Source organism: Paralichthys olivaceus, chromosome 9, assembly GCF_024713975.1.
Source record: "Paralichthys olivaceus isolate ysfri-2021 chromosome 9, ASM2471397v2, whole genome shotgun sequence".
Taxonomy (NCBI): domain Eukaryota; kingdom Metazoa; phylum Chordata; class Actinopteri; order Pleuronectiformes; family Paralichthyidae; genus Paralichthys; species Paralichthys olivaceus.
Genome location: NC_091101.1, coordinates 18,004,484 through 18,032,118, shown reverse-complemented (window position 1 = coordinate 18,032,118; position 27,635 = coordinate 18,004,484). Strand labels below are relative to the sequence as shown.

At 41.4% G+C, this 27,635-nt stretch overlaps 1 protein-coding gene across 4 annotated transcripts in view; it reads right to left on the bottom strand.

Moving 5' to 3' along the window:
* The window catches only part of fgf13a (fibroblast growth factor 13a), an 87,576-nt gene extending 67,781 nt beyond the window's left edge, over window positions 1-19,795 (bottom strand). The window contains exons 1-2 of one of the 4 annotated variants that reach the window (XM_069531769.1): window positions 19,572-19,795; window positions 17,252-17,414 (exon numbers count right to left, since the gene is read on the bottom strand). In XM_069531769.1, coding sequence (XP_069387870.1) covers window positions 17,252-17,300 — 49 coding nt within the window. In that variant the 5' untranslated portion in view covers window positions 17,301-17,414; window positions 19,572-19,795. Of the gene's footprint in view, window positions 1-17,251; window positions 17,415-17,677; window positions 18,206-19,571 lie in introns of those variants that run through there. The other 3 variants (XM_069531768.1, XM_020082546.2, XM_020082713.2) reach the window with 3 other exon arrangements.
* Window positions 19,796-27,635: the final 7,840 nt, after the last annotated feature.

Below are 27,635 nucleotides of genomic sequence, written 5' to 3'. Positions count from 1 at the left end.
GGCTCAGACGGCATCCTGCAGCACGCTCCAAAGTGAGAGAGACGCAGAGAAGCAAGAGGCAGAGAGAAACCCTCCAGCCTGAGCAGTCACAAGACCGCATGCACGGGCCACAGCAACTCTCCTCATACATACATCAGTTTAGCAGCAATACTGTATTAAGCGCTGTGTTAAGTGAGTGGGTGCTGCTTTGACTTGTAGTAAAAACTCCTACAGCTTGATCTGTTTACAGTCATCTCAGGTTCAGTGATCATTTTAGCACATTTAGTCCAGGAAACCTTTTCTTCAAGTGTAAACTTAAGGGTGTAATATTCTGTGCAATTACAAAACATTTTAAAAACAAATCTGGGACCGAAAAAATGATTCAATATATTTGAAATGAGCGTGAACATATCCTGCCATCCTGTTTTAACAGGCGGCATCTGTGCAGTAATCTGAGCGACGAAGCTGCGCCTCAGTGAGAACTAGGACGAGCGTGTGTAGAATATATTCTGCGTGTTACCACCAGCTGCGACTTCATTCACGCTATGATCTTCATGCCACAACACACGCATGCAAATGTACATGAATATCCTTATGAGCAAATGTGCCTCCAGACTCAATCAGACAAGGACACACACACTTTGTTTCTAGTAACGTCTTCAGAATGAACTCAAATTACCAGACTGCTCTCCTTCCATACTGTGTATTAAGTGACACACACAGGAGCACAGGGCCCTTCAGCAGCCCAGCACACACACAGCAGATGGAAAAGCTATTAGGTCTACACTAGCTCACACAACCCCTGCCCCCGAGGGCTTGCTTTTTACACAGTCTGAGTTATGGGTTCAAATACTGATCCTTTAAAATAAAAGCTGGGATTTCACTTGACACTGCTGTTGGAACCTGACTCCACACTTTTGAAAAGCAGGGATAAACCACAGATTAGCTGACAAACGTCTTTCTGCTCTTCCTTCGACTTCTTGTCATATTTAACACCTCGACACAGTTAACAACAAACACTCATTCTAACAATACATATGCTAGTAACAAAAACTGAAAATAAAATGTCAAACAGACCATGTTCAACACATTCTCATGAATTCCAACCTCCAAGCATATTTTACACTTGTCATAGTGAATAATTTAAAGAAGTAAATAGAAAAAATCCATTGGTGAGCTTAATATGTTCTAATCATTGTTTTTATGATTTCTGAGAATGCTTTAGTTTGTTGACTGTCTCAAGCCCAACCAGCGGTTAATCAAATTTAGGAATAATATTCAAATAGACGAAAAAGAGTGCATAAGTAATTTATGAGAATTGCATAATATTTCCATCACTTTTTACACTGTGAGACTTACAAACATTTTAATGCATTCTGGTAAACATGAATCCATGTTGGCCACAGTCCCAGTTCATGAAGAAGTAAATCAAGTAAATCAAAAAAAATGATAGTTTGATCTTCAAAAGAAAGACTCTGAGTGGCGTACAAAGTATACCATTATATACTTATTTACTCATATTTGTATAAACCTACTGAATAAGACTTGAGTGTGGAACAGCATCTCTCTCTTTCTACTTAAACATCAGTGCTTTTCAATTAAAAGAAGCCTGCACTGTCTATAACCTCCACAGGAACCTTCAGAGCACCCACACGACTGCCTGTTAACAAGCCCAAGCTGAAGTCAATGCGGGGAAGCGTACGACGATCCTCAGCACTGCCTTCGAGAAAATCTGCCACCCTCGGGTCATTTTTCTTTCATTTCTCTGCTTTCATCTCCCCTTCAATCAGTAGGCAGGGTGCCGTGACACAACCACTCATTAGTAAGCGGCAGTGGGCAGGCGGAGATCGCTTTGCAAAGACAAACAAGTTAATTAATGGCAGCACAGTTTTAATAAGTTCTGCTGAAAATAGTTTGGAAAAGCGCGAGAGAAACACAACATCACCGGCGCTGTAATTATGTCTGGGCTGGATTTGGATTTCACGTTTGAAGGGGAGGGCACCGTTATTGTGGCTGTCGTTTGCTGAAGCTTTCACTGTGTTGTAGGTTTTCTCCTGGATGTGGTGTCAACAAGTGATGCAACTGTTTAAACTGATATAGTATGATTATAAGACATTTAATTGAGCGCGCGCGCACACACACACACACAACTCATATGTAAGTCGATCCTTTGAGCAATTATTTGCTTTACATTATTAATTTGAGAAATTCTGTAGATTTCTTCACCCCTTAATAACGAACAATATCGTTTTTGTGTGTTTGTTCTCAGGCTGTAAGAGATGATTGAATAAAATCACTTGGCACATCCAAACAGCAGAGCAGGAGTACTACTATCAAACCCACTGTCCCCTCACTTGCACTGTGGACTGTCAATGTTACACAGGTTTGCACTGCATCTTTAATTCAATTATTGATCCTAATTTGCTTGTAATTAGTGCCTGATTATTAAGGTAATTAAGTAACAACAGAATGGCACTGGGCATTAACGAGATTTACTGGAGGTAATTCATCGGAGAACAGCAAACTCAGAAGAGAAATAAAGCCTGATATATATACTATATAACATTATAGAGTAAGAGCAATATAAATACACTTTTAAAAAATCCATACACTCTGCCATTGATACAAATGCAGAGAAATCGTGTGGCGATCGTGTGGCGATCACACACTGTATGGGCACACACACACACACACACACACACTGTATGGGCGCGTGGGTATCGCTGTGATGCCACAGCCAAGACCGGATGGAGACCCAGAGCCAAAGACAAGAGACCGGTAGACCAAATCACAAAGAGACTGAACAGCCATCTGTCCCTCAGAGCTTTGCAACAGAGTACTGAGCATCCACCCATACAAACACATGCGCACACGTTCGTACTGTACACAATTTAGCTGATGGATTCTGTGCATTTGTAGAGTAGCAGGTTATAAGCACCACGCTTAAGCACCGAATCCCCCAGAGACGGTGCCTGCGCCATATACTACTATACTATGGATCGATTTTGCTATCTAAGATCAATGCTCATATATTTGTCTTCATATTCAGCAATCCGCTAAGCGTCTGCTATGTATGATGTATGACAGCCATCGACAACAAAAAAGGATGCTTTGCAATGTTATGAGATGGGTAGAGGGTGGAATTTTTATGGAAAAATAAATTCTTCATATTTTTCTGTCTTCTCTGCGAGATTAAACGCAAAAGCAAAGAAAATATAACGCAGTGCACAAAGTTCAACAACCCCATAAGGAAAAAAAATAATCTTTTTAGCTTTCCTATGTCTTACGGCAAGGAAGAAATGCAAGTGTTTTCCATATATATATATACATATGGGTGTTATGACTGATATTACAGCAAGTGTAAGGACTGCCTCCACACAGTGTTAACAACACATTCTGTTCATCCGACCAAAATACCCACAAGATCCAAATACAGTTTTGTAGCAGACACACTAGCTTACACATTATGTAAAATTAACCCCTAAAACGGCTGCAGCACAGAGATGTGTGGAGGTAATGATGTTCAGATTAATACTGTCTGAAAGGCTGTTTAACTCTTTAGCTCTGTATCAAAAACCGAATTGACTTTCACTGGGATGATTTTACTGGTGTTTTGCACATGAAAGCAACTAATACAAAGAAATTATTTGGAGATATGAGTTCATGTGAGTGTCTACAGATGTTCACATTCCCTAAATTATTCATGCAGCAGTTTGAAGGGTTTATAATTTAAGTGCATGAAACCAGGGAGATTATTATTATTATTATTATTATATTATAAGACTCCGCTGCAGCAGAGCAGACAGTGCAGCATCTCTCCTGCTCTGTTCCAGTCTGTGAAGATTCAACTCCATCACAGAAGAAAGGAAAGTAGGAAGGAGCAGAGAAGAGAAGAGAGAGAGGGAACATACAGGACGCAAACACTTCTTTGCTTCCTCTGCGGATGGGTTTCTACTGTGGTTCATTCTTTTGCAGAGATACAAATAATAGAGTGTAAATAAAGATGGATGACACTTCGGCTACTTCCTCCCACTATCCAGAAATGGAGCTAAAATATCTTGGATATGAACCCTACCATGTTACGCATTTGGAGCCAGAGTTTGCGCACGTGCTTGATCAAATCACAAATCAGTCTTTCAATCATGATGTTTCGCCCCATTTTATGTCATCAAATAACTAATTAAGACCAAAATTACTTGAACATTAATCAGTGTGATAAAAACTGCCTAAAATGACAAAAAAAATCTTTAAGAAAAATGCATTTCTGATTGTTTTCATTTGGTCCATGTCCCATTTCATACAAACATGCATATTTGATCAAACTATCATCTTTTCAAAAATAATTAATAAACCATAAAACATGGAGGATTTCCAATTTCACGGCCAGAAAATTTTGGACAGACTTATTGTTCACATTCTCATATTCATACATACATTATGATAAATTCATATAGACAATCACAGTACACAAACACAAAAGAAAAACAAATCTGGGCTCTGAACAAACACCAGATGTCTTCTGTTCTGAACTACCAATTGAAGCCAATTTCCTGCAACATTCTGAGATAACACTGGCAAACCAGCCTGAAAACACAAGGACACACATGCACACACAGACAATCATACACAGATCATCATGTGAACACAGGAGCCGTCTCAGACTCTTCTAGCCAGGGTTGCAGTATATTTCCTTCACTGTCAGATACGTTCTGAAGTTTGCTGGGATACAAAGGTCTTTCTGCCATGAATAGTGCAGCAAAGACTTTAAAAGAAGAGGTTTAAAGACCGTCTGTTGAGTAAGAGCAGGGAGAACAACGGGCCGCATGATTGCACAGCGCACCAAACACAGGCACATGGCACAAGCTTCTCACTGTGGAGTTTTAGGCAGCGCTTTATTTAGACCCTGAAATATTCTGGAAATGGCAGGAAAAATATCGGACATATGCATTTTCACAAACAGTTCATTGCATTTCTGAAAGCAGCTTAATATAGAAACAAAATGCCTGTAATTAGTATTGAAGGTTCAAGTCAAGGAGCCGTGAAAGGTGAAGGAATGAAGCAGTTCAACATTGTCCCTGTCCTAATTTTCCACTGTAACCTTTAAGCAAAGCTGAAGCGTTTAGTCATTATTGCATGTAACCTTTTCATGTCGCCTACAGCACTGTTCATCTCCTTTATGGAAGCCACTTCTGCTGTTATGGATTACTGTTAGATCACCGACTACCATCTCCCTCTCTCTCTCACTCCCTCCCTCTCTTTGTCCCTTTGCTTTCCTCGCCATCTTTTTCTCTTCTCTCCCTCCCTCCCTCTCTACTGCAGTGTAGGCAGAGACTTGTCTCTTCTAATTACACTGAAAATGATGTGATCATTCACCACAGAGAATCTCTGATGACATCTGACAAAACAAAAAGAAAAGTTTGTCAGGTCGGAAACTGAATCACACTGTGGGGTAGCGAAAGGTCTACCCCACGTGCAGTTCCACACGAACCGTATCCTCCGAGTGGAACTGCAGCACCAACGTATATGTTTTCAACCATTTTTTACAATTCATACGATATCAAGCAGTAAAAATGTGGATCTTTGAGGCCAATATTTTTCATTATGCAAAAAAACAGAAAGTTAATTTAAACATGTATTGGTCTCACACTGTGTTAAGACAGGAACAGGCATCTCTAGACAGTTGTTTCACTGTCTCTTTTATAGTTGTATAATTTAACTTTAAGCGGCCGTCTGACAGCAGTTGGATTGCATGACACTCAGATTTGAGAGGCATCACCTGTGGTTAGCTGCCTTCTTTAGCTGCTTTCAGACATGCACTTGAACTCTTCTAGTGTGGCTGTGTATGAGAACGCAAATATACGAGTCAGTCGCTCTTGACATTCTCCAGAACCTTTCCTGTGAGCCCCGCCCTGAAATGTCCCAGTGAGCCCATGTGTTCACAGTTCACAGCGAGTGAAGCGTTTCATATGCATATAAGACGGCAACAAAGGTCTCAGTTTGAAAAGATGATGATATTCAAGAGTTTTTGATGATGAAGACCAAACAACAGGTGATTTCAGCAGTGGAATTTATACGTTATATCCTGCCCCCTGGGTGCTACACCTCCATACCACCCCTCACCATGTCGCATTTTCCTGTTGTTGTGAACACAATCTCCTGCTGCGTTCTTCATGTGTTAAAGGTCCAAAAAAACGATCGTACGCAATTTTCCTGACAGTTTTCATTTCTAAAAACTGTTTACATGTTAACCAACAGAGAGGATCTCATAAAATGCAGAACCCACTAAATAACATGCCGCACCACAGTAAAGTTGTTCTCAAAATAGCTCCGTGTAATGTTCACACCACATGTTCACAATTCCCACCCGCACATACAATCACACCACACACACCTCCAACCCTTCTGCCAACACCCCCCCAGAGGACCACTCATTTACTGTCGCCTCACCACGCTGTATTTTCTAATCAAGTGGGTTTCTCCACTCTCTCTCTCTTGGGCTCAGAGCATATGTTTATGTGTGTGTGCATGTGACAGTACATGTAACTGCAGCACCCAACACATCAAGAGCGCAACGTTAGGAAGGCACCTTGGTATCCACCACCCATGAATGACGACTCCCATGCTTATTGGGGCTCTGTTGCCGTGGCAGCGTCTCATTATGTAAATGATGTCTCCCTGATGAGAAGGAGGCAGGCGCAGCCGTGATGTTCACTGCTCCAGACTGTGTAAAATTGGCTTCAGGGACCAGTGAAGGACCGCTGCTATATTTAGCATCATCATCTTAACAATGTTTTTGTCCCCCTTTCTTACTCACATCGTGAAAACAGAAGTCATCCTAACAATTAAGTCGCGTCATCGTTTTTCACACAGCGAGTGCTAAAACGACAAAAGCTCGCTCTCACATTTCATGTGAGAGTTTGACATCAGCTACTTTGGGGTTTCATACACAGTGATTTTAACCATCCACCATTTCATCTGAATTTCTTTTATCTTCTCCCTTTTTAATATTTCACTTCTAATGTTTTACTCTTCCATTATCTGTTCTCATCAGTGCTGAACAAATGAGCTTTCTCTGAGGAATGGTACTAATGGCTTTCTGCTATATGTCATCTTTCATACTCCAGCTCAAGAGAAGCCAATGTTAAGTGCCCCAGTCATTCCAGACATTAAAGACATGAATCCTTACAGTCCATATATATGACTTTGAAGTAGCTATGTTTGACATAATAGTCTTTTAGCTGTCTCTGAAGATGTCAGTGGTTGTGTCCATTGTCATTAGTCACATAACACACACAAATATGTGGGCCATGTTAAGCTCGAGCAAACACTTGCTCTTGGCTGCATCCTCAGTCTTCACATTAAAGATTGCATCCTGTATCTCTGATCTGATGCAACTACTACTTTGAGTGAGTGACCCAGAGATCAATAAGGATGATTAACCTCCATAGTGCACAGTATCTTGGTGAAGGTAAGGGGGTCAAGGTCTTAATTAATGAGACACGACTGAAACTCTTTACTCTTCCTAGACGCTTACAGCTCTTGCCATATAGCGACTATACATCCTCTCGTCCACCCAACACCCAGCTGGCTACATAGCAATGCCATTATTCATCACTTTCATGTCTATGAGCAACAACAATTCATTAAATGCATCTGTTTAACAGTTAGATATTCATGAAAATCCATCCATCCACTTTTTTCCACTTATCCTAGATTGCGTTACTGAGGCAGCAGGCTAAGCGGGATGTTCCAGATATCCTTCTCCCCAGCGCACTTTGCAGCTCTTCCTGAGGGATCCTGAGGTGTTCCCAGGCCAGATGGGATATGTAGTCCCTCCAGCAAGGTCTGGGTCTACCCCTGGGTTTCCTCCCAGGGGTAAACCTCCAATGGAAGGCACCCATGAGGCATCCAGATAACACGTCCTAACCATCTCAACTCGCTCCTTTCAACATGAAGGAGCAGATGTTTGGATGTTACGCTTTGGAAAGATCTTTGTTCCTGGTAAATTATTCCACTGCCTCAAAGTCTATTACCTACTGAGGCTGTGTTGGACATGAGAGACACTCTGGAGAAGAAGTACCAAGATTTAAAAAACATTGGGTTTTCTTCTATGGATGATGAAGTGGCCTGTCTGCTAACCTGGTCCATAATAAAATTCCTCTGCCTCCAATTCCTCAACCTGCTGACAGTGTGCTGTACACGCTGATGAGGAGGACACTTCAGGTCCCCTTCTCTGGATGACCAAACTGATAAAAAGCATCCTGCAGCCTCAGGAGGTTCCGCTGCTACCAGACCCCCCGCCTGCTGATGCTGCACATCATGTTAAATGCATCAATGAGAATTTCCCAGATTTAATAATCACTGGGTTTTCTTCTCTGCAGAATGAACTGGCCTGTTTGTTGACCCAGCATCTCAGTGTAAAGGCATGTGATGTTCCAGTGCCTCCAACAACCCCCCATCTGCTGACGCGCCACATTATCTAAGATATACCGATGAGAAGAATTCAGAATTCCTGTTTAGTATGGTTTCCTACCCTTGATGATGAGGTGCGAGATCTGACGTCTATCAGCCGATTGGCAGATATTCCACTGTCAAGCCTTACACTTGTAGAAATACCTCAATTTATCTATTGTTGCTTTTCCATCTCTGAACGATGACACTTACGTTTAATTTGGTTGTTTTCTCTACCTGGCTCTCAACACCAATCACTCCTTACAAGAAACCATCAGGTAGCAGAGAAAACTTACATATAGCAACTTTAATGTGATGAAACCAGGCAGGGTTTTAATCACTGCCACTTTTCTGGTATTTAAGGAACATATCATAGTCTGGTCTGCCAACAATATGCCCATGCTTCTTACAACAGAAGCAATGTTGCACATCCAGATTCAGGCTTAACATTGGAGCTCAGAGCGAGAAGTGAAACCCTCTGAGCAGGGCCTCAGATGAGTCTGTGAGAGATGAGTATTTGACTTCAGGCAGATGGTTGCCTACAAAAGCAGACTTGTGGGTCACCACAGATTAGTCAGATAACCCTGCTTAGAAACGTTTTACTCATGAAAAAAGTTAGCAACAGCTGCTGTACAGCTTTTTTTTGGAGGAGTTTAAGCTGATCAAGAATCTTTACCCTTTAGGGTACATTTGAACAAACTCTGCTTTTTTTTCTGTCTCTTAAACATTTTAAGTGAGGTTGTCAGGTTCTTACATTCCATATTTTCCTAGTCTCCTTTTACTTATTGAGTATGTGTTATGTAATGTAGCAGTATTCCTTCTTGAGTACAGCTTTCAGATATGCTACCTACATCTGCTGAACAAACAAAACTGCAAATAGCACTAACAACATGAGTTGTACAAAAAACATGTCCTCTAAACAACTCAGTGGTTTACTAGTCACCAAATCATCCCCACAAATATTAACAAGAACAAAAAAACTAAGTGCACACACTACAAAATAAAAACATGTAATGCTTCCTGCTATGGTGCAAAGGTTTTTTGCATCTCAGCTCTCCTTAACTGTTTTTCCAAATTATTTTGTACACTGTCAAAATTGTGCTTTATATAATACCCATGTAGTTTCTCTTTATATCTGCAACACAATCAAAATATGAATTCTGTTTACAGCTTAAAGCAGCACTTTAGAGACACGCCACACTCGCATAATGTCATCAAACATTATACGTTAAATAACCTTGAATTCTTTGTGAAACCTGCTCTGCTCTCTCCACACTGTCACCATGGATATCATTAACTGATACTGGACTTGACTCACAATGTGCCCATTGTTCAGGGTTTTAGAGAAGCTCAGGGCGTTTTTTTTATTTTTATAAAGCCCTTTCCTGTCTCTTAAAAATGCCTGAGCCCTGAGCAGCAAATTTGATGAAGAGGAAGATGAATGTAATCCTGTTAATTATTGTTGTGTGCATAGGAGATGCTGGTCTGCTGTGTTGTTTCCATCCTGGTGAATCATCACCAGTGAGTCCACAGCTCAACGTTATGAAACTGCCAAATCTGCATTCTGCTCTAAAAGGAGGCAATCATTCCCTTATAACCATCAGGGCGATGAGGACCTGCTGGCCAGTAAGAGGCTGCCTCCCAGTTCCTGTGCTATTCCAGTGTGTAGCTCCTGTTTATTACCACTGGTCTTAGCCTCATCGCCTCCCTTTCTTACCTCACTTTAATCCCCTTCATAATTTTCACCAACTTTAATTAGTTCATGTCCACAGCAACGTTTAATCCTGGGCACGATTTAAAATATAGAATCCAGCCGCTCATAAAACCTTTTAGCACGAAATGATTTTGAGGCCTTGACTTCACACAGAAATATTTCATCAGTGACAGTCTGACCAGAAAACAGTCCTGTCTTCAATCTTTAACGCTCAATAATTCCCCTTGAAGATGCTCCAGTCCCTCAAGGCTCCGTGCATGTTGTATGTTGTCGGCAGCAATCCATGGCTCTTATGGTAACCTTGGGATACTGTAATTGCTTCTGTGACCTCTTTGTGCGGTCAAAACCTACAGCTCTCCACGGTGTCATTTGTGGTCTGTTGTCGTATTAATTCATTTATTCATGAAAAACCAAAGAAAACTACCAAGATTGAAATCGATCTTGTTTGTGCACCCTTAGGTATAGTCCTGGGTTTCACTTCTGTGTTTGCAATATGTTTTGCAAAAATATTGAACTCTCATCTGAAGCAAGCATGATGACATTTCCTTTAAGGACTTGCTACATTACGACACATGTGCATTCACATAAAAATACACTTGAAGTCTTTCAGCTCTTCAGTAGGGCTTTTATTCTGAGATAAATCAAGACGACATCGGTGGTGTTCATCTCCTGCAGAAATGCTGGTGGCACAAGCTGCACACAATCTGAAAGTGAGCTCAGGGTGGTGTGAAAGCTTACAGACAAATGAGTCAGTGCTGCCACATGCTCCGCTGAGCAGATGAGCTCTTCCCTTCATCTCACATGGGCTAAAAGCATTTGATCTGCGATGAGCTTATTAGCACTCAGAGTCAGTTTGTCACACACCTGGCAAAGGTATACGTGGGGATGAATTGATTCTGTGCAGCTGTCATCTCTATATGATGAATGTAAAAAAAAAAATTGAATACAATGCGATTAAAGTGCGCTCTCTTCAGAGCGGCAGAGCGGATAAAGACATGCTTAAGAACAATTTTCTGCTGATGTCATCTTGGTCTAATTTAGCAGATAAGAAGCCATTGGAAAAACTGTCATGTCCTCCACGTCCTTGTCCTATTAAGGCTGTGCATCAAGAAGAATTCTGCTAACCTCGACTTCTACAGGCATTTGCATTTATAGTAAAGGGTTATTGGTTCCCATATAGCTGATTCCTTATGTCTTGTGTGACACAGTTTTTAAATACGCAGTAAAAAAAATCTGTCCTCCCTCTCTGTATTAGTATTTGATTGTTCTGGCCCTGTGCAGAGACTCTTTTATTGTTATTAGGGATGTTTGACACTCAGAACTACAATTTTGGAGGATTTTCTTTATATGGGGTAAACTACTATAGCACGGAGTGCATTTCTGAAAGTAAAATTGCAGTGATCTAAAGTCCACAGGTTGTAGATAATCCCACACCTGTTTATTCCAGAGTTATGATCCGCACCGTTACTTTAATGAAAGAATTTGGGTGTAGAAATTAGATTACGATCATGAGCCGTGTTCAACATCTGTGGTTCACAGACAAATATGAAGCAGGCCATAGAGAGAGAGGGATTTATTAAACAGTAAATCATCATTTGGCTCCAAGGATGGCCCGTTTTAGCCTTAACACTATAAAAATAAAATACCTGTGCCTGTCCCTCACAGCTACAATGTCACTACATAAACATTTAGTGATTTTTGAGTTCACAATAACATATAACTGCAGAGCTGCTGGGTCTGAGTGTTCCTGCGTTGTGGAACAGCAGCGAGATTTAGCAGAGAGCCAGATGTTTTAACATTCATGGCCATTTTGTTAACGAGGATTAGAACCCTTCAGTCCTTCTGAGTGACAACATTTAGAGAGGAAGCCAAATGACACGAGCAACTTAACGCCCACCAAGAGGAGCATCGCTACATCGAGAAATGGAAAAAAAGGGATCAAGGATAAATGAGAATAATGCAGAGAAACAGAAAGGCCAAGAAGATGAATACAAGAAAGAAGCAATGCAGGGATACCGGTGACATGTCTTCACCGGCTCTGAGGCCTCACAAATAACCAGAGGCAGGCATGTTGCAGTGAGAGCTGAGGGGACAGCTCGCAAAGCCATTCACCTTAGAAGACATGCAGCTCTGTGGATTACCAGCAGCAAGCTGACTAATGCACCAGAACAGCCAGGTATTTAGAGATTTTAGGGGCAGAGCACTTCTGACAGCGATGACGTAAGAAGAGCGTGATTCCAGTTCTTAGTCAGGAGAAATTGATATGATGAAAAATGTGTTTTTCCTGGACATGCTGCAGATACATTTCTCTGTTAATTTATAAATAACTAAGCTCTTCAAACTTTGGCACAACCAACTCCAACGATGTGGCAGGCTCACTTAAAAATAAAACGTTTTTCTCAAAGAAACAAATTGTACAAATTCCCAGAGAACACAGAGGACAGAAAACCAGAAGCCATTGGGCAGCCCATGTCAGAAACCCAATCTGACAGAGGAACCGAGGAGACGGGCTTGCGACATTAACAAACAGTGATCAGAGCGCTAGTCAGCGATGGAGAGTGGCAGATCTCTGATGCGAGGCGAGCCAGTTTCCTCTGGGCTGCGTGGCTGGATCTGCGTCAGTACCAGGAAAGCATCTGACAGCCACCCTGACACCTCAAATACTTCCAGCTGAACATGTCCTCACGAAAACCCAATGTTTATACAGTATGTGACAAACAGTTTTTGTTGTGCTGGATATGGAATATAGAACTGAATGAGCACTTAAGTTTTTTCTATTTTGCTTTTTTGATAAAATACAAGTTTTGAAAAAGAATCAGTCTTGGGCTTACATCTCTAAAATCAAACCATGAAACACTGTTACAGGATCGGCACAGTGTTAAGTGTTAAAAAGGTTGGTTTTGATTCTTCATTCTCCTACATGGGTAGAAAAAAAACCTCCTGAGCTGAATTTTGTATTAATAATTTAGAAAAAAAAGATTTTAAGCTGACCCCGTCAAATAGCAGAAAATCCTGTGAGCTTGCTGGGTTCAAGATTTATTATGGAATCATGTCCCAAACCCTGGGATTAGAATTTGAGGACCCCAAAATGAAAATCTCCTTTTACTACCAGCTGAGCTCGCACACACCATGGTGTGACTGCATGTGAAACTGTACACTGTGCTGCTGTGATCTGTCGATGCGTGTGCAGTGGCATGTGTCCGTTGACAGCTACAAAAAAAATAACAGATGAAGTGACTCTGCACTTGTTCTTATCTTTTTTAAGTGAGAGACGACCTAACAGCGCAGATACTGACTTCATCTAATTTGATTTGATAATAATTCTCCAACAGTCAAATCCTCTCTTGACCACACTCTATTGAGCGAGGCTCCTCAGATTAAATAGAGAGATCTTAATGACAGTGTACACAGCTCATGGTTTTGCAGATGAGATTAGAGCAGGTGTCAGTGTTGAGGAGGACAGAGCAGCCTGTGCTGTGATTAATGAAGCAGCTACAAACTCCTCTCTGGTTATCTATTGATTCCGTTACTGTGTCGGGCCTCGCGCTGGATTAATCTGCCTGCAAATATGCACGACTTGTGCACTCTGCTCCTCGGACCTGCAATTTAAGGTTGGACATGAATCCACTGTTCGACACTCACGACCCAAGAGGGGGGAGTCTATCAATGCACTGTGCTGAAATGAAAGGAGGAGTGTGACAGGGGTGCAGTCAAAGTTCTTCACCAGAATGAATATGGGATTTCTGATTTATAAGACATGCAGACAGGAAGAGTGATCATAAAACTAAACTTGTTGGGTTTCGTAATCTAAAAATGTAAAATGTGATGGAAACTGTCATGGGGCAAAACAGGGTGGAAATATCTGCACAGTGCATCAGCGTTAATGGTTCTAAACAGTTCGTAAAGTTCATTTTCAGACTTTGTTTTGTGTGTGTGTGTGCGTGTGCGTGTGTGTGTGTGTGCGTGTGTGCGTGTGTGTGCGTGTGTGTGGGCGCGTGTGTGCATGTCATGCTTTGACACTTTGTCTGGACAACTTAGGTTCACAAGGACAAGCGGAAACTAACAAAACGTGATAGTTGATACTGGAGCTCTAATACATTCCACTTCCTTTTACCCCACTGCTTTTCTCTCTCTCTCTTGTTGTTCTCTCTTTCTTTTTCTCTCTCTCTGTGCCCTTGCAGACTTTCTACTTACCACAAAGGAGAAAAACAGTGATTCAATATAAAAATGAATTTGGAGGGAAGTAACTCCAGAGAGGGAATTTCTTTCCATCGATCTTATTTCTATTGTGCTTTGCAGTGTCATCTTTTCTGTGGTGTCAAAGTGTTTTCAATTGTTTTGAAATCTGTGGTTTGATTTCTGAGATTTGATTAGTTGAATTATGTCGAAACAATGAACAACTGACAATCAAAGGTATAAAACTAATATAACAATGATAACATGCATTCCTATGTCATTTTGCCTCCTGGTAAATAAGCATAACTGAGACACTGGATTGAGAGTCCAACATTCAAAACGAAGGGGAGATGGGGGGGAATGAGGGTAACAAAATCAGGGCAGTCCCTATCTTATGCAGGCGAGCAGCCTGCATAGAAAAGGCTGTGGAGATGGCAGGTGGTTCTGCAGTTAATGGACTGTTTCCCTGAAATAATTTGTGGGACAGGTGGCTGCCAGCGTTGGCAGGGTCAGTGCTGATATTCCCCACGCAATTCTCTGCCCCGGTGCCATTCAAGTCTCTGATGGAGGGCAGCTGGCACCAAGTGAACCTCTTAGTGATGCAGATCTTTTTTTCCCTCCTAAAACTGAAAGGCAGTGGAGTCACGTCAGCTCTTGGCTTTCGGCTGTGCAACTGTAAAACTAGAGCGGGCTTTGTTGAGCGTTCTTGTCTCAGGTGAAGATGTTTTTGTCTTCTCATACGAGAGTTTTTGGAGAGGGTGCTGCCCTGGAGCTTAAATGAGTCAGCCGTTCACTCATGCCATTGATTTCCAGAGGGAGATGAGAGGGAAAGTTGCTGTGGAGGTTAATCTAGAAATCAATTCTTTTGAGGGTGTCTTGCTTTCCTGTGTTTTCAGCAAAACATGCTGCGCGAGTATACCTCTATTCTGGGCTGCTTTATTTTTAGCCTCATAAGTTCACTGTTATTGTTGATGGTTGTTTATTTTTTATTGTTATTCACCAGGTAGAAAAGCACTAATCATTCCATAGTGCTAAAAAGCTCTTCAGCCCCAGGACGGGGGGGGGGGGCAACATAATGCAAAGTAAACGCATCATTATTAAATTGTTTTACTTGTTCTATTATCAATGAAAATGCAATTTTGCACATCAGTGCCATCTTGCACAATATTTTTGCACACATACATCTTTATAGGTACACAATATACTACTATTTAGTGTACTACAGTAAATTCATTCTGTTTAAAATACCTGCCTATATACTTTTATTGTCTCTATGGATACATCTATTCCAATATTATTTATTTCTCCCCAAATACAGTAGCCTATACACCCTTGTGCAATGTGCCTTTGGATTATACACAAGTATATTTCTCTACAAACACTATTTCCTTTGTGAAAGGTTATATATTATTATATACATATTCTCTTTATTATTTGTATTCTACCCTTTTTTTATTCTATTGTCTACATTATTCTGATTCAGTGTAACCAGTCATCGTATCTTACGTTATCTTAAAGGAACATAACAAAGAAATTCATTTATGCCTCGGATTAAGCTATAAATTAAACAAACTCTGACATACATAGTCATAATATTATTTAGGCTTTGTCTATTTAACGCTTCTGGAATTCATTGGCAAACTACAGGTGCTCAAAATGATAACTATAAATGCTATAACTGAAATAAATGTAAAGGAAAGACAACAACTAAAAGTGTCTTCTCACTGGCTGTGTCTAGTGCAGGTCTCCACAGTGCCATCATTACTGTGAGCACCACTTTTAGTAGCTTACATCAATGGGCAGCATCATCACTTGTAGCAGTACTGCCAAATATAAGCCAATTAGATTTATCGATTTGTAGCAAGCAACTTAAATAGAGCCAGAACCTGACAAAAGGGGGATCCAGCTGAAATATGAGTAAACAGGAAGGCTGTGATGGGCAGGCTGCCAGCTTGTTATTATATTACGCAGAGGAAAAGTCAGTGTTTGTACAGTGGTAATACAAATATTCTTTAAAGAATAGAAAGTCGTGGATCCTGATTTAATTTAGGACACAAAGACAGACTCAACAACAAGGTTTTTCAGGTTGAAATGGTTCCGGGTCTATAATACAAATTTACTGACGCAATAAAACCGCATCATTGTCAACAGGCGCACGATTTATTTATTTATTTATCTTTCCTGCACCGAGACAAAGGTGCAGTAATGTGTGTGCCGGTGCGTAAAGTGTCGTGCACATCCCCCCGTGTAGAGATGGAGCGGCTATGATTATGAGCACCTCCAGGTTTCTCTGGCAACCCAGCCTCCGCTCTGTCTCCATGGCAATGGACGAGCAGTTTACTTCCTTTTATCCAGAGCGGCAAATGGCCTGATGTGTTTTTTTACGGCGGCTGCAGGACCGAACAGCCTCCGCGCGTCATGATCGCACAGATGTGATGAGACTTTGCGGATAAGGTGCGAGCGAGAAACACAAAGGGACATTTCAACAGGATGCCAGCGACACACTACAGGCTGTCACTGACATCGCTCCAGCGGTAGAATGTTTATTAACCCCATGCAAACAGAAAAATAATTCTGTGCGCAACCTGTGCCACTGCATCCGACTGGTCTGCAACATGATCACCAGTCGTCGCTTTGTCTAATAAGTCAATGCAAGTGAAGCATGTGATCTGAAGCCAACACATCACACCGTGCAGCATGGAGGCCTACAGCAGCAAGTGCTCACATCTCAAACAGCAGTGGCCACATGCACCGTGCTGGGAATGGCTCACCATCCTAGTGGCTGCTTTTGTTTTCAGTCGAACCTTCGGAGGGTGATTTGAGCTCCATGCAGGGAGATGAATGGGTGTTGATTTGAACCTGTGATTTAAGGGGGGGGGGGGGGGGGGGGGGGGGTTAAGCAGTCTGTACAAGGCACGGCTCGCCTCTTACCCTTGGAAGCATCCTTGTCTTCTTTAGGCTTCGCCACTTTTCCGCTCATAGATCCCAGTTTGGATGTGTAATTCCCGATTTAGGTAAGAATCGAAATCCCTTTAACTGCCGAGTGTCCTCAATGAAATCCTTAGCAGAGGTTCCAGGTGCCGAGATAAGGGTTCTGTGGAGAGAGACATGTTTTAATCAGAATTAAATTTTCTTTTCATAACACTCACAGCAGCAGCAGCAGCAGCAGCAGCAGCGTTTGCTGAGGCTACAACGAGACAATGGAGCATGGGAGCTGCTCAGGCTGCCTGGTGTTTATCAGCTGGATATCAATGAAAGCCTGCACATATTGCTGCTCTCCACACACGCGACAAAGAGCCCATATGGCTCCAATAAACACCAAGAACCAGCCTGTGCGTCTGTGCACTAAAAACCCACCTTATCTCCTCCACGTTTTCTGCTACATCAATGCACATTGATGAAGGGAAACGCTCCCACCATGAATCCCGTTGTGTTACATAGAAAAATCACGACCTACTCTACTGTGACAACGAGGAGAAGCTGCGTAATGGAGCCCTGGTGGGGGTTTTTTGTTGTTGTTGTTGGTTTTCTCTCATTCGAGGTCTTCAATCAGCGGTTGAAAAATAAAAAGTGACAGTGGAGCGTCCTATCTACAAACAAGCCCCGGGAGAAATGCCATCCAGTGCGGCTCCTGCGACCAGGCTGTGGCGTGTGAGGCTCCTCTCACTGACGAGCTCTGCCACAATCAACAGGGTCCACAGCGTGAGCGCGCTCCCCCCGTCACACCGAGCACATCTGTCTGTTTCCTCCTCTTTCACTTCACCGAGCAGAGCCGAGACGAGGACGAGCCGCTCCATCCACACACGCAGTCAAGTGTGATGAGCTGTGCCGTCGGCGCGCGGTGGAGAATTAAAGCAGGAGCCTGCTGCTGCGTCTGCGTCTCACCGTGGCTCTCATTCACCCGCCTTTGCAGAACCATGCGTTATCAATACAGTGTGTGGTTATAACCCCATTCACACACAGCCTGCATGCGCATTTTCTTCTGACGTGGTCTGAGTTGTTTTCTTTGAGAAACGCAGGACGTGCAATCTGCAACAAATGCTTATTTGGAGGAAAATCAAATAAAGCTGATTAATTTTGCAGTTCATGTTAATTTCCTGGGAGTTTATGTGGGGAACTTCATTGAATTGCTTTAAAAATAAATATTTCAGGAAAACAGTCAATTTTCTTTTGTATATTCGTTGAGCAATCATGTGCAGCCCATTCCTTCATGGTATGAAAACTAGGGGAACTAGTGAAAATAAATGACAACTTGATTCACTTTCAGAAAAACCACGAGAGTTCACTTCATCTTGGTAACATAATACAATGATGAATTCATTCCTTAACATTCAGAGAGATCCAGATCAATATGTGATGGAAAGTGTTTGTTCCTCAGAGCAATAATCAATTATCTAGTTTTGACTTTACCCTATAAACCACCCTATATCTCAAAGCATTGGGTTCTGACATTATCTGGAGATTCTACTTTGACATGTGAACAACACAGCAGGAGATTGTCTGGATCAAACGCGTTCACAGGAAAATGTCCAGAGCGTTCATGTTAGGGTTGTGTCTAGCTGCAAGATGCCGGAGGCAAGACATGATGTATGAATTCCACTACAGAGATCAAGCCCTTATAGCCAAGAGCACTCAAATCTCCTGATTTTTCCAAGTTGACATTCATCTGTTTCTTCTGCCACCTCTTCAGTTATCTGAACTTTGTTTGTTTTTTCTGTTTCGTGCCTGTCGCGTGTTGAAAACGTCATCAAGTCCCTTGCCTGCAGTATTGTCACACGGGGTCAACTCCTCGGACAGTTTACGAACATCTTAGTGGGCTGGCAGTAAAAGTTTTGGAAAAAGTCAGATATTCAGTGCATGTCTGAAAGCAGCTTTAGTCTTCCATGCAAAAAAGTTTGGTTATATTTGGCTGTGTTTTCCCATGTCCAGGATCAGTAATGACTCCAATACAAGGAGCTGAATTGCATTTCATTTATGATTTTTCCAGAAACAAAGTGCCTGTTTCTCAGGCTTCTGCTCTTCACAGTGAACAGTTTGCAAACATTTGACATCACTTTCTGCAGATTATCCAGAGCAACTTGACTCTGCAGCAAAGTTCTAAGAGTAAAACAAACATTTTCCCGTCATTAGACTCTGGAGAAATGTTGTCAATCACGATTCTAGTTCCATCAGTTTTACAGCTCACATTGACCCTATTGATGTGTTCAGGTGTGTATTTGTTTTTAAAGCTAAACGTTTGTGAGGTAATTACCTTTAAAAACCTGTAAAGATGTTACTCACATGAAAACAATGGCGTTCCAAATCTCTAGTGAGCCAAGTTGATGGTCAGAAATCCAAACTGTTAAATCCACTTTCAAAGACACTGGTGTTCTCAGTGTCGAATATTATTTTGATCAGCTTTCATTCAGGAGTCCCAGTCCGATCCTCGTCCGATCTTTGAGGAATCTTTATCACTTCTCTTGACGTCGCAGGTCTGTTCGCACTCAGCAGCAGCAGAGGAAAAAGATCTGCGGGTTGAGGGTTACAAGATCTATATGGAAGCTATTTTTAGAGGAAACTGGAGCCCTTTCAAACTTTCTTCACATGCTCAGATCTTCCTGTGACGTTTAAGGCACACTGGTCCGTGCGGCCCATATCATTGAGTGACTCTGTCGGAAACGGTCAAATCACTGCATTTTTAAAAAACAGCATTCACGCTGAGTTCACTCATAACTTCTCTCTTCAGCTAGTTAGACGAAGTGCACTCAAATTGAGTTCAAAGGAGGATGAACACACCAGACAGGCGGAAATGTAATCTACAGCATTTTTCAGTGTTTTATTGTGTTTATCTGTTTCTGTCCTGAAAGCAGTTGCCTCCATTTATATGGACACTGACTTAATATAAAACTAAAGCCACAAAAACTGGTTTGATGTCTATTTAAGGTTTTCTGCATTGTATCCACGGCACACTCTCATTTCAGTTCATATCCTTGTTGTGTATTTCTTTAAATAACAGATGCAGGCTTTTTTTTATCCTTAGCATTTTTATTTATAGCGTCTGACGGACAGAACTATTCCTGTTAGATGTCCAGCTTGTCCCAGTGCTTATTTCCATAATTCCTTCATGTAGACAGCTGAGTCACTATCCATGTGCCTTTTTATTCTTATTTCATAAATTAAAGCCCGTCCATTTAGAGTTGTTGCTCAATCTTTTTTGGAGGAAATGCGTAAACTTATTCCCTTTCCTTAAATCACAGAATGTGACAGCTCATTAGCATTCACTGGCACTAAGAGGGTGCGCAGCTGTAATTTTTGAGAGCGACTATCTATCTTAGCACCAGAGCAGAATCGAGAAGACTGTGAATCAATAGGAGCTGACCACAAGGAGCTGGGAGGTCAAGGAGGTTACACTGGGAGAGGGAGGAGGAGTGGGCCAACGACTGGATGTCTTCATAAGAGAAGCAATCCCTCGTTTACGCACAATAACACTCAAACTACACATAAATATCACCAACACGACACAAGGTGAGCAGTGACACTCAACTGAAGAGAAATGAGTTTTAGTTTGTGTGAAAATAATTCTCTCATATTTATGTGTATGACAATTAGTTGAACAAAAGTTAAACCCCAAAACCTAGGACTAAACACAGATGCAGCAATTTCATTGTGTTCTGTGCAAATATGTCGCAGTATTTCCACAATATTTCACGGGATACTATGGAGAATTAGGTCATTGCAGGATCCATCCATTCATATACTGCTTATCCCTCGAGGATCATGGATCTGTATTCTAGTTGCCATTGGGCGAGAGGTGGGGTATAATTGTAACTCCACACAGAAAAGGCTCTAACCACTGGATACTGTACATTTGCCCATGGATACCGTTAAGCTGGCAAAATATCATGCCCGAAAATGTAGTTTGTATTTTCAAGTTGCATTTTAAGGGTTTTTAGGTTGAGATGTTGGTGGATTAATGTCAAAAGACCCCAAAGGGGGCTTCTGTTCGTACTCCACGACTTCTTCATGGCGTGTGGAAGTGAGGCAGAGCTCTGACTCACTTCCAAGTATGTAGGGAATGTGGTATAAAGACCGGGGGTTAAAGAGACTGTAAATGTCAGTGGGTTGTATCACCACTGTGTCCATGGCCTGTGGCCCCCTTCGACCTTTCCCACAGAGCAACACACACACCACAGTGCAACATTCACCTCCGGACCTGTTTAAAGTCGAACACCCTGCAACATGGCTGCTACAGCACAAACAAACTCCTGATGCTCACAACTCTGATGTCACATCTCAGGCTGCGTCCAGCCGTGGCATCAAATAACCCTGAAACCCGTCTGTCAGTCTGCTGATGGATGGATTTCTGCTGGAAACTGCATCACCAGCTCACGCCACACATGTGACGTCAGCTCATCAAACACATCTGCTGTAGTTCCTGATGTCTGTCATGTGTCAAATCATAATGCGTAAGCCAAACAACATCAGCCGTGAAGGCTCCAAGATGTGTAATCCACAAATGAACCTCTCTCACCTGCCTCTTTATTAGAACAGATGATCATTTTGTGGTATTTGCCAGAACACCGTGCAAGGTAACATGATGTTTTATTCATATCTGATGAAATATTTATCAAAATGTTCTGTTGAGAGTAGGTAATGATTTTATACCTATTCTGAGCTTCTTCTTCACCTAAATTACATAAAGTTGATAATTCTCTGCACAAATCCCTCTGAATATGACTCATTTACAAGTGTATTCTGAACAATATGCTTCAGTTGACAATCTTATAACTGCAAAAACTCACAGCTGGTTCTTAAATGATCTTTTTTTGTATTGCATCAGACTTTCCAGATATTCCTGTTATTTTGTCCATTCCTTGACACCGTACTATAAAGACCTTACAGTTTTAATTACTACGCATTTCTTAATTTTCTTGTGCACATATAGTTTATAATTTAAGCAGCTTTTAAAGCTGCTGCCCAGTTCTATTCACTAAAAGTGTGTATTGGTCATGGTCGTCAGATCAAAATCAATTTCCAATTGCATGGATAACACCCACTCCCCCAAACTGCCCACTGAACTGATTTATACATCCATTGCATATAATGACAGGGCAACACTGGACCCATAGTGAAGGATCTGCTTGATATGTGACTCTGCTGGATGGAAAATCACCCAAGGTGATATTTGTGGGGCCGGTACGGGTGCTTAGAGGGTTCAGTCCCAAAATTCATTTTCTGGGACAGGTAGTGAGGTGTTGGAGGGTGATTAATGTTCCAGCGTTGTGCAGCAGGGTGAACAGTCTGCCTCTGCTTATAGGTGCGAGCTTGATTCGAGCTCTGTGTGCAGCTGATAAGACAATCAGGCTGCGTCTGTTACAGGGACGATGATGATGCTGGATACAAGCTGGAGGTCGAGGAGTGTTTGTAGAATTTCTGTCTCTATGTTTTTTTATTATGAATAAAATTTATCACAGACAATCATCTGTGTCACACTCACACTGAGCCAAAAGTCTTGTGACATTCACTCTTACGGCGATTAACCAGGTGAATTACAGGTTTACTTGGTTTATATACAACATGGAAGATATAGAAAAATTTATACATTTACTTGAGCAAAGTGAATATAATATTTCCATGTTATTAGTGGTGTAACGATTCTGAAATTATGAATGTGCACAATCTTGTACCATGATGCGAGACAACAACACCATCATTTTACGTATAGTAAGCACGTATATTACATTTGTTTTATAGTCGCATGTATCTTGTGAATATTTTGGTCCAACTATGATTGAGACAATGCACCAGTGGTAAATGTTATTTATCTATTTATTAATTAGTTTATACTAGTTGGCTCAAGATGGATAATAACACTGATATTTCAGGCATTGATGTGGGAACATTTTCATTATCCTCACTTGCCAAAAAAAAGAAAAAATGTATGGTATGAGCCAAACTGCAGCTCAAAAATCATCGTCTGAACATAACCGTAAATCTGGAGAATCATCCCACCCCCTCTCGCTGTAATCATAAATGTGCAGAGCAGCAACTGCAGGATAATACAAGCAAAGAACTGGAAAGCAGGACCAGTGTTTGTGTATTTGTGTGTGTTTTTGTGTTTTCATGTGGGGTTTTTTGTGTCTTCAGTCCTGCACATAAAAGTGATGGATTCTATTAAACAATACTCACAGCACTCGAGTCCCTGCTCATCTATCTGCGAGCTGAAGCGCTCTGACCTCAGAGGTCAGAACAGGGTCAGCAAGTTATTTCAAAACTAAAGAGGTCAGGGTCGAAAGGTGTGACTCATATTTCTGTCACGTCTTCCTATAAGCTGCCACATAATTGGCTTGGCCGCTCCCCAGATTGCATTTTTATATCTCCCATGCCAGAGTCAGGGTATATATCAGCTGTGGGCAGATGATCGACGTGTTTGGTGCAGCTAACACTCATTTAACGCTGGTGATGAGGTTTTCTTCATCAGTCCAACGACAGGTGAGTTACTGTATCAGCACCAGAGGTAGGTTTTACTGTGTAAAGAAGGCAAAAGTCAGAATTCATTCATTATTATTATGAAAAATTCATTTGAATCATTTCCACCTCGTTGGTTTATTCTGAAGCAGCTTTTTGCAAACTCATTTTTGACATTGAGCAGGAAAACAGTGAGCTTCACAGGCACTTTCTGACCGGCAGGGATGGGAGCTCCACTTTTCATTAACGGTGGCTGAACATCACTGCGCCGCCAGCGTCTGTCAGCTCGGCTGCATCACGGCTCACAGAACCAGGAGTGGATTTGAGCCCTCACTTCTCAGCAGCTCACAATAGCACACTGTATTTCTGGGTCATTATTGGCAAGTGCAGCCATGTACTTGTACTCATGCAAACTGCAGCGCTGGATTCTTTTTCACAATTCAGCTTTATTGTTCCACATCTATATTTAGTGACTTTAAAGAAAACATGTTGGACAAAACAAGCTTCATGCACCTAAATGCATTTAGCTAAACCTGTGAACTGATTAGACAAAGTGTTACTGGGTCACCGACCTATTTAACTTCACCTTGTCTAAAGTTTGGAATCCATAGCTGAGAGGAAAAACGCTGTATTTGTGCATAAATGTAAAGATTTTTAACCAATCGATTAAGTTACACTCAATATTTTCTCAATCTTTTTATCATGTCGATATCTACAGCAATGAAGTGCATCATTGGTTTGAAAATCTTTTCTTTTTTAGGTTTTACTGGCAGCATTTCGGTTGACAGCCTCCAACAGTCTATTTCAGACCACTGGACTGTGACTGCTGCTGTAAGTCTGTAAATCCAAACACTACCTCTCCAGCTTCAGCAAAATATCAAGCCAACTGTTTAAATGTCAGTGTGTTCGGCCTGCTGGGCGATGCACGTGGGAAAGCGGAGGGGGAATGGTGCTGAAGTGCCGGGTTTTTGAATTACAGGAATGACTTATTAACGAAGCAGGACGCTCTCAAATATCACATAAATGTCAATGACTTTATTCGGACGAGGGGGGGTGGGGGTGGGGGGGGGGCTGCCATGCTTCTCTTTGCTGCTACAAGCTCAACACACTGGAGTGTAGTAAACGCCCAATAACACAAGTAACTATTTGAGTTTCAAACACATGATGACATATTTCTTTATTTACATGTGCGTTAAAACTTCCTGGCCAAAGTTAAGAAATAGAAATAAAATAATAGCCCATATTAATGATAATAGTAAACTACAAACATGAGGAGAACCCTAGCTTCTTTGGTTTTGTCACCACTGTTAGGCTGCTAGGCAACATCCAACATCAGCCTTACTAAAACCGCAAATTGTCACAGGATAATAACAACAATAAGAATAATAATAATAAACTTGAGTATTCTAGCACTTTTCAAAGCGAACTAAAAATGAGCTTTACAAGGTTGAAACCAGATAAAAATGCATTTGCTCGTTTTAAGTAATTAAAATAGAAAGAATACAAAAAAATTGAAGGAAAATTAATAAAAAACATTGAAGCTGAATGTTGAATAAAAAAACAAATTAAACACATTTGACTGTGGGCCCACATTAATAAATTAGTTTCATAAAAAATATTTTAAGACTAGCTTTGGGTTTACAGCAAAAAATCCCAGATTCTTTGTGTGTTTGCAGTGATATTTGCAGATATATTCACATAAAATTATCAGATTTTTTTCCTCCTTATGAGATGTTGTGTTCACCAGATGCACAGATAGACTGAGATGAGTCAAGAGTGTAACGCTGCTTGTTCAGCCTTCAGTTTGGGTATCAGCAGCTCGTCTCTGTCAGGCTGGCAGTGGGCTGATTACCCAAAACTGGCTCAGAGGAAGATATGGTGATTATAAAAAGAAAACCTGTGTGGTTACTAGCTTTTGTTCTTGTTAACGAGTCGACTAATAAGACATGTAACATTTACATGCTGTGGCCTAAAGACGCCCTGAACTCACACAGTCGCATCATAAAACCTGGAAGGAACGATTGATCTAATTAAACAATCGAATTAATTAAAAGTCCTTCACTGATGCTCTGAGATCTTTTCATCATGAACTCAGATTTATTCAAATGTCATTGTGTTCATCTCACACTTTAATGTTGCAGATACAATACTTCACACACCGAGGTTCCACTGTTTCATATTTCAAGTCTTTCAACTTAAAAGTTATAACCAGGTTTCTTACAACTTACTTTTCTTACTTTTTCTTATTGTTATTTCCAAACTGAAGACAGCTAGTGGTTGGGGGCATTATGTTTTCAGGTCGTCCCTCATCCCATTCTTGTGATCATGATATCTCAAGGATGCCTCAATGCTTGAGGCAATTTCTTCAAATTTGATACTAACATTCACTTTATCTCAACCAAAATGAAAGTAAACTGAATAGATCGTGAAAAGATCAAGGTCCCTATGACCTCACAAAACTTTTTTTGCACCTTGTGAACACAATATCTCAGGGACACCTCCAGGGATTTGTTATTAGTGGTCAAAGGTCACCGTGATCTCATGTTCTTGTGAATGCGATATATCAGGAACACCCTCACAGTGTTACATAACATTTGGCCCAAACATTTATGACCTGATGATTGTTAAGTTTGGTGGTTTAGGGTCAAATGTCAAGGACAGGGCGACCTCACAAAGCCTTTGTTAGCCTCGTGAACAGGAGGAGCCTTTAAAATTTGGCATGAATGTTCACTTAAACTGACGGAGTAACTGATGTGGATGGTCAAAGGCCCAGGTAATATTATTTTGAATGTAACACGTCAGATTGGTCCTTTAAAAAACACAACGCTCAGTTTTTTCTGTGTATTCTTCATTGGGCACATTTTCCCAGATCTCGCTGCCCTTGTTTGATCTTTGCAAACATTTTGATTCACGCTGACAGAGGTAGCTTTTTTTAACACAGTAAAACACGAGGCATCTGCAACTGACCGAGGTCCCTGGTGAAAGACTGAGGTCTGAGCTGCCTGATCTCCCTCGCAGCCCAGGAGATTCTGTAGAGTAACAATCAATAGCACTGAACAAGCTTTTGTGTTTCTTTTGCTATATGTGAGGCACTGACTCGATCCTCCACCGTGGTGACTAATCTAATGGGAGCAGACAAAGACTCCCCAGCTGTGTGTTGTTCTGCCAAAGCACGAGAGAAGTTGGAGATGTCCGGGAGATCTTCACAAATCAATATTCACTCACAGAGAACTTCTTTCCATTCATGCATTCACAACATCCGTCTAACACAGTCTTATTATTCTCAACCCACAACTCATCACCTCTTAACGGCAAAAACAACTGTTGCTATTTTCTTATGTACCTTCTATATTAATCTTGGTTAATGGTCTGTGTCCACTGTGCTATTAAACCAGCCTGAGAGACTGGGAGGAAGGTATGGTGAGGGGGTTATTAAGCCCACAGCTTCTCCTCTTCTCAGCAACAGACTTTATACATATGAGTCAATGAGAGTAAAGTGTGGCTGCTGTAATGTTCTGGCCTTGAGTTGAAAAACCTGCAATAAACTTTGTTGCATCAGGCATCGCAACTCTTTCTGTCTCTTTGGGCATCAGACAAAATCAACACTACTTAACTCTGATATTCATCCTGGCTGGAAGTGATGGAGAAGCTCTTGTATTGAGCAGACAGTGTTAATTACTCGAGTATGAATTATTCAGCTTTTGAACGAGTCAATGAAATATAAATGCCTCCAGTCAATAGATGCCAACATTCGAGAAGACTTTGGACTCCCTCTGGGGGGATTTTGGAGCCAGTGATGGGATGCATCTTATATTCAGACCACACAATGACACCAGAGGTAAATCTGCAGCTGGCACACTGAATCAGC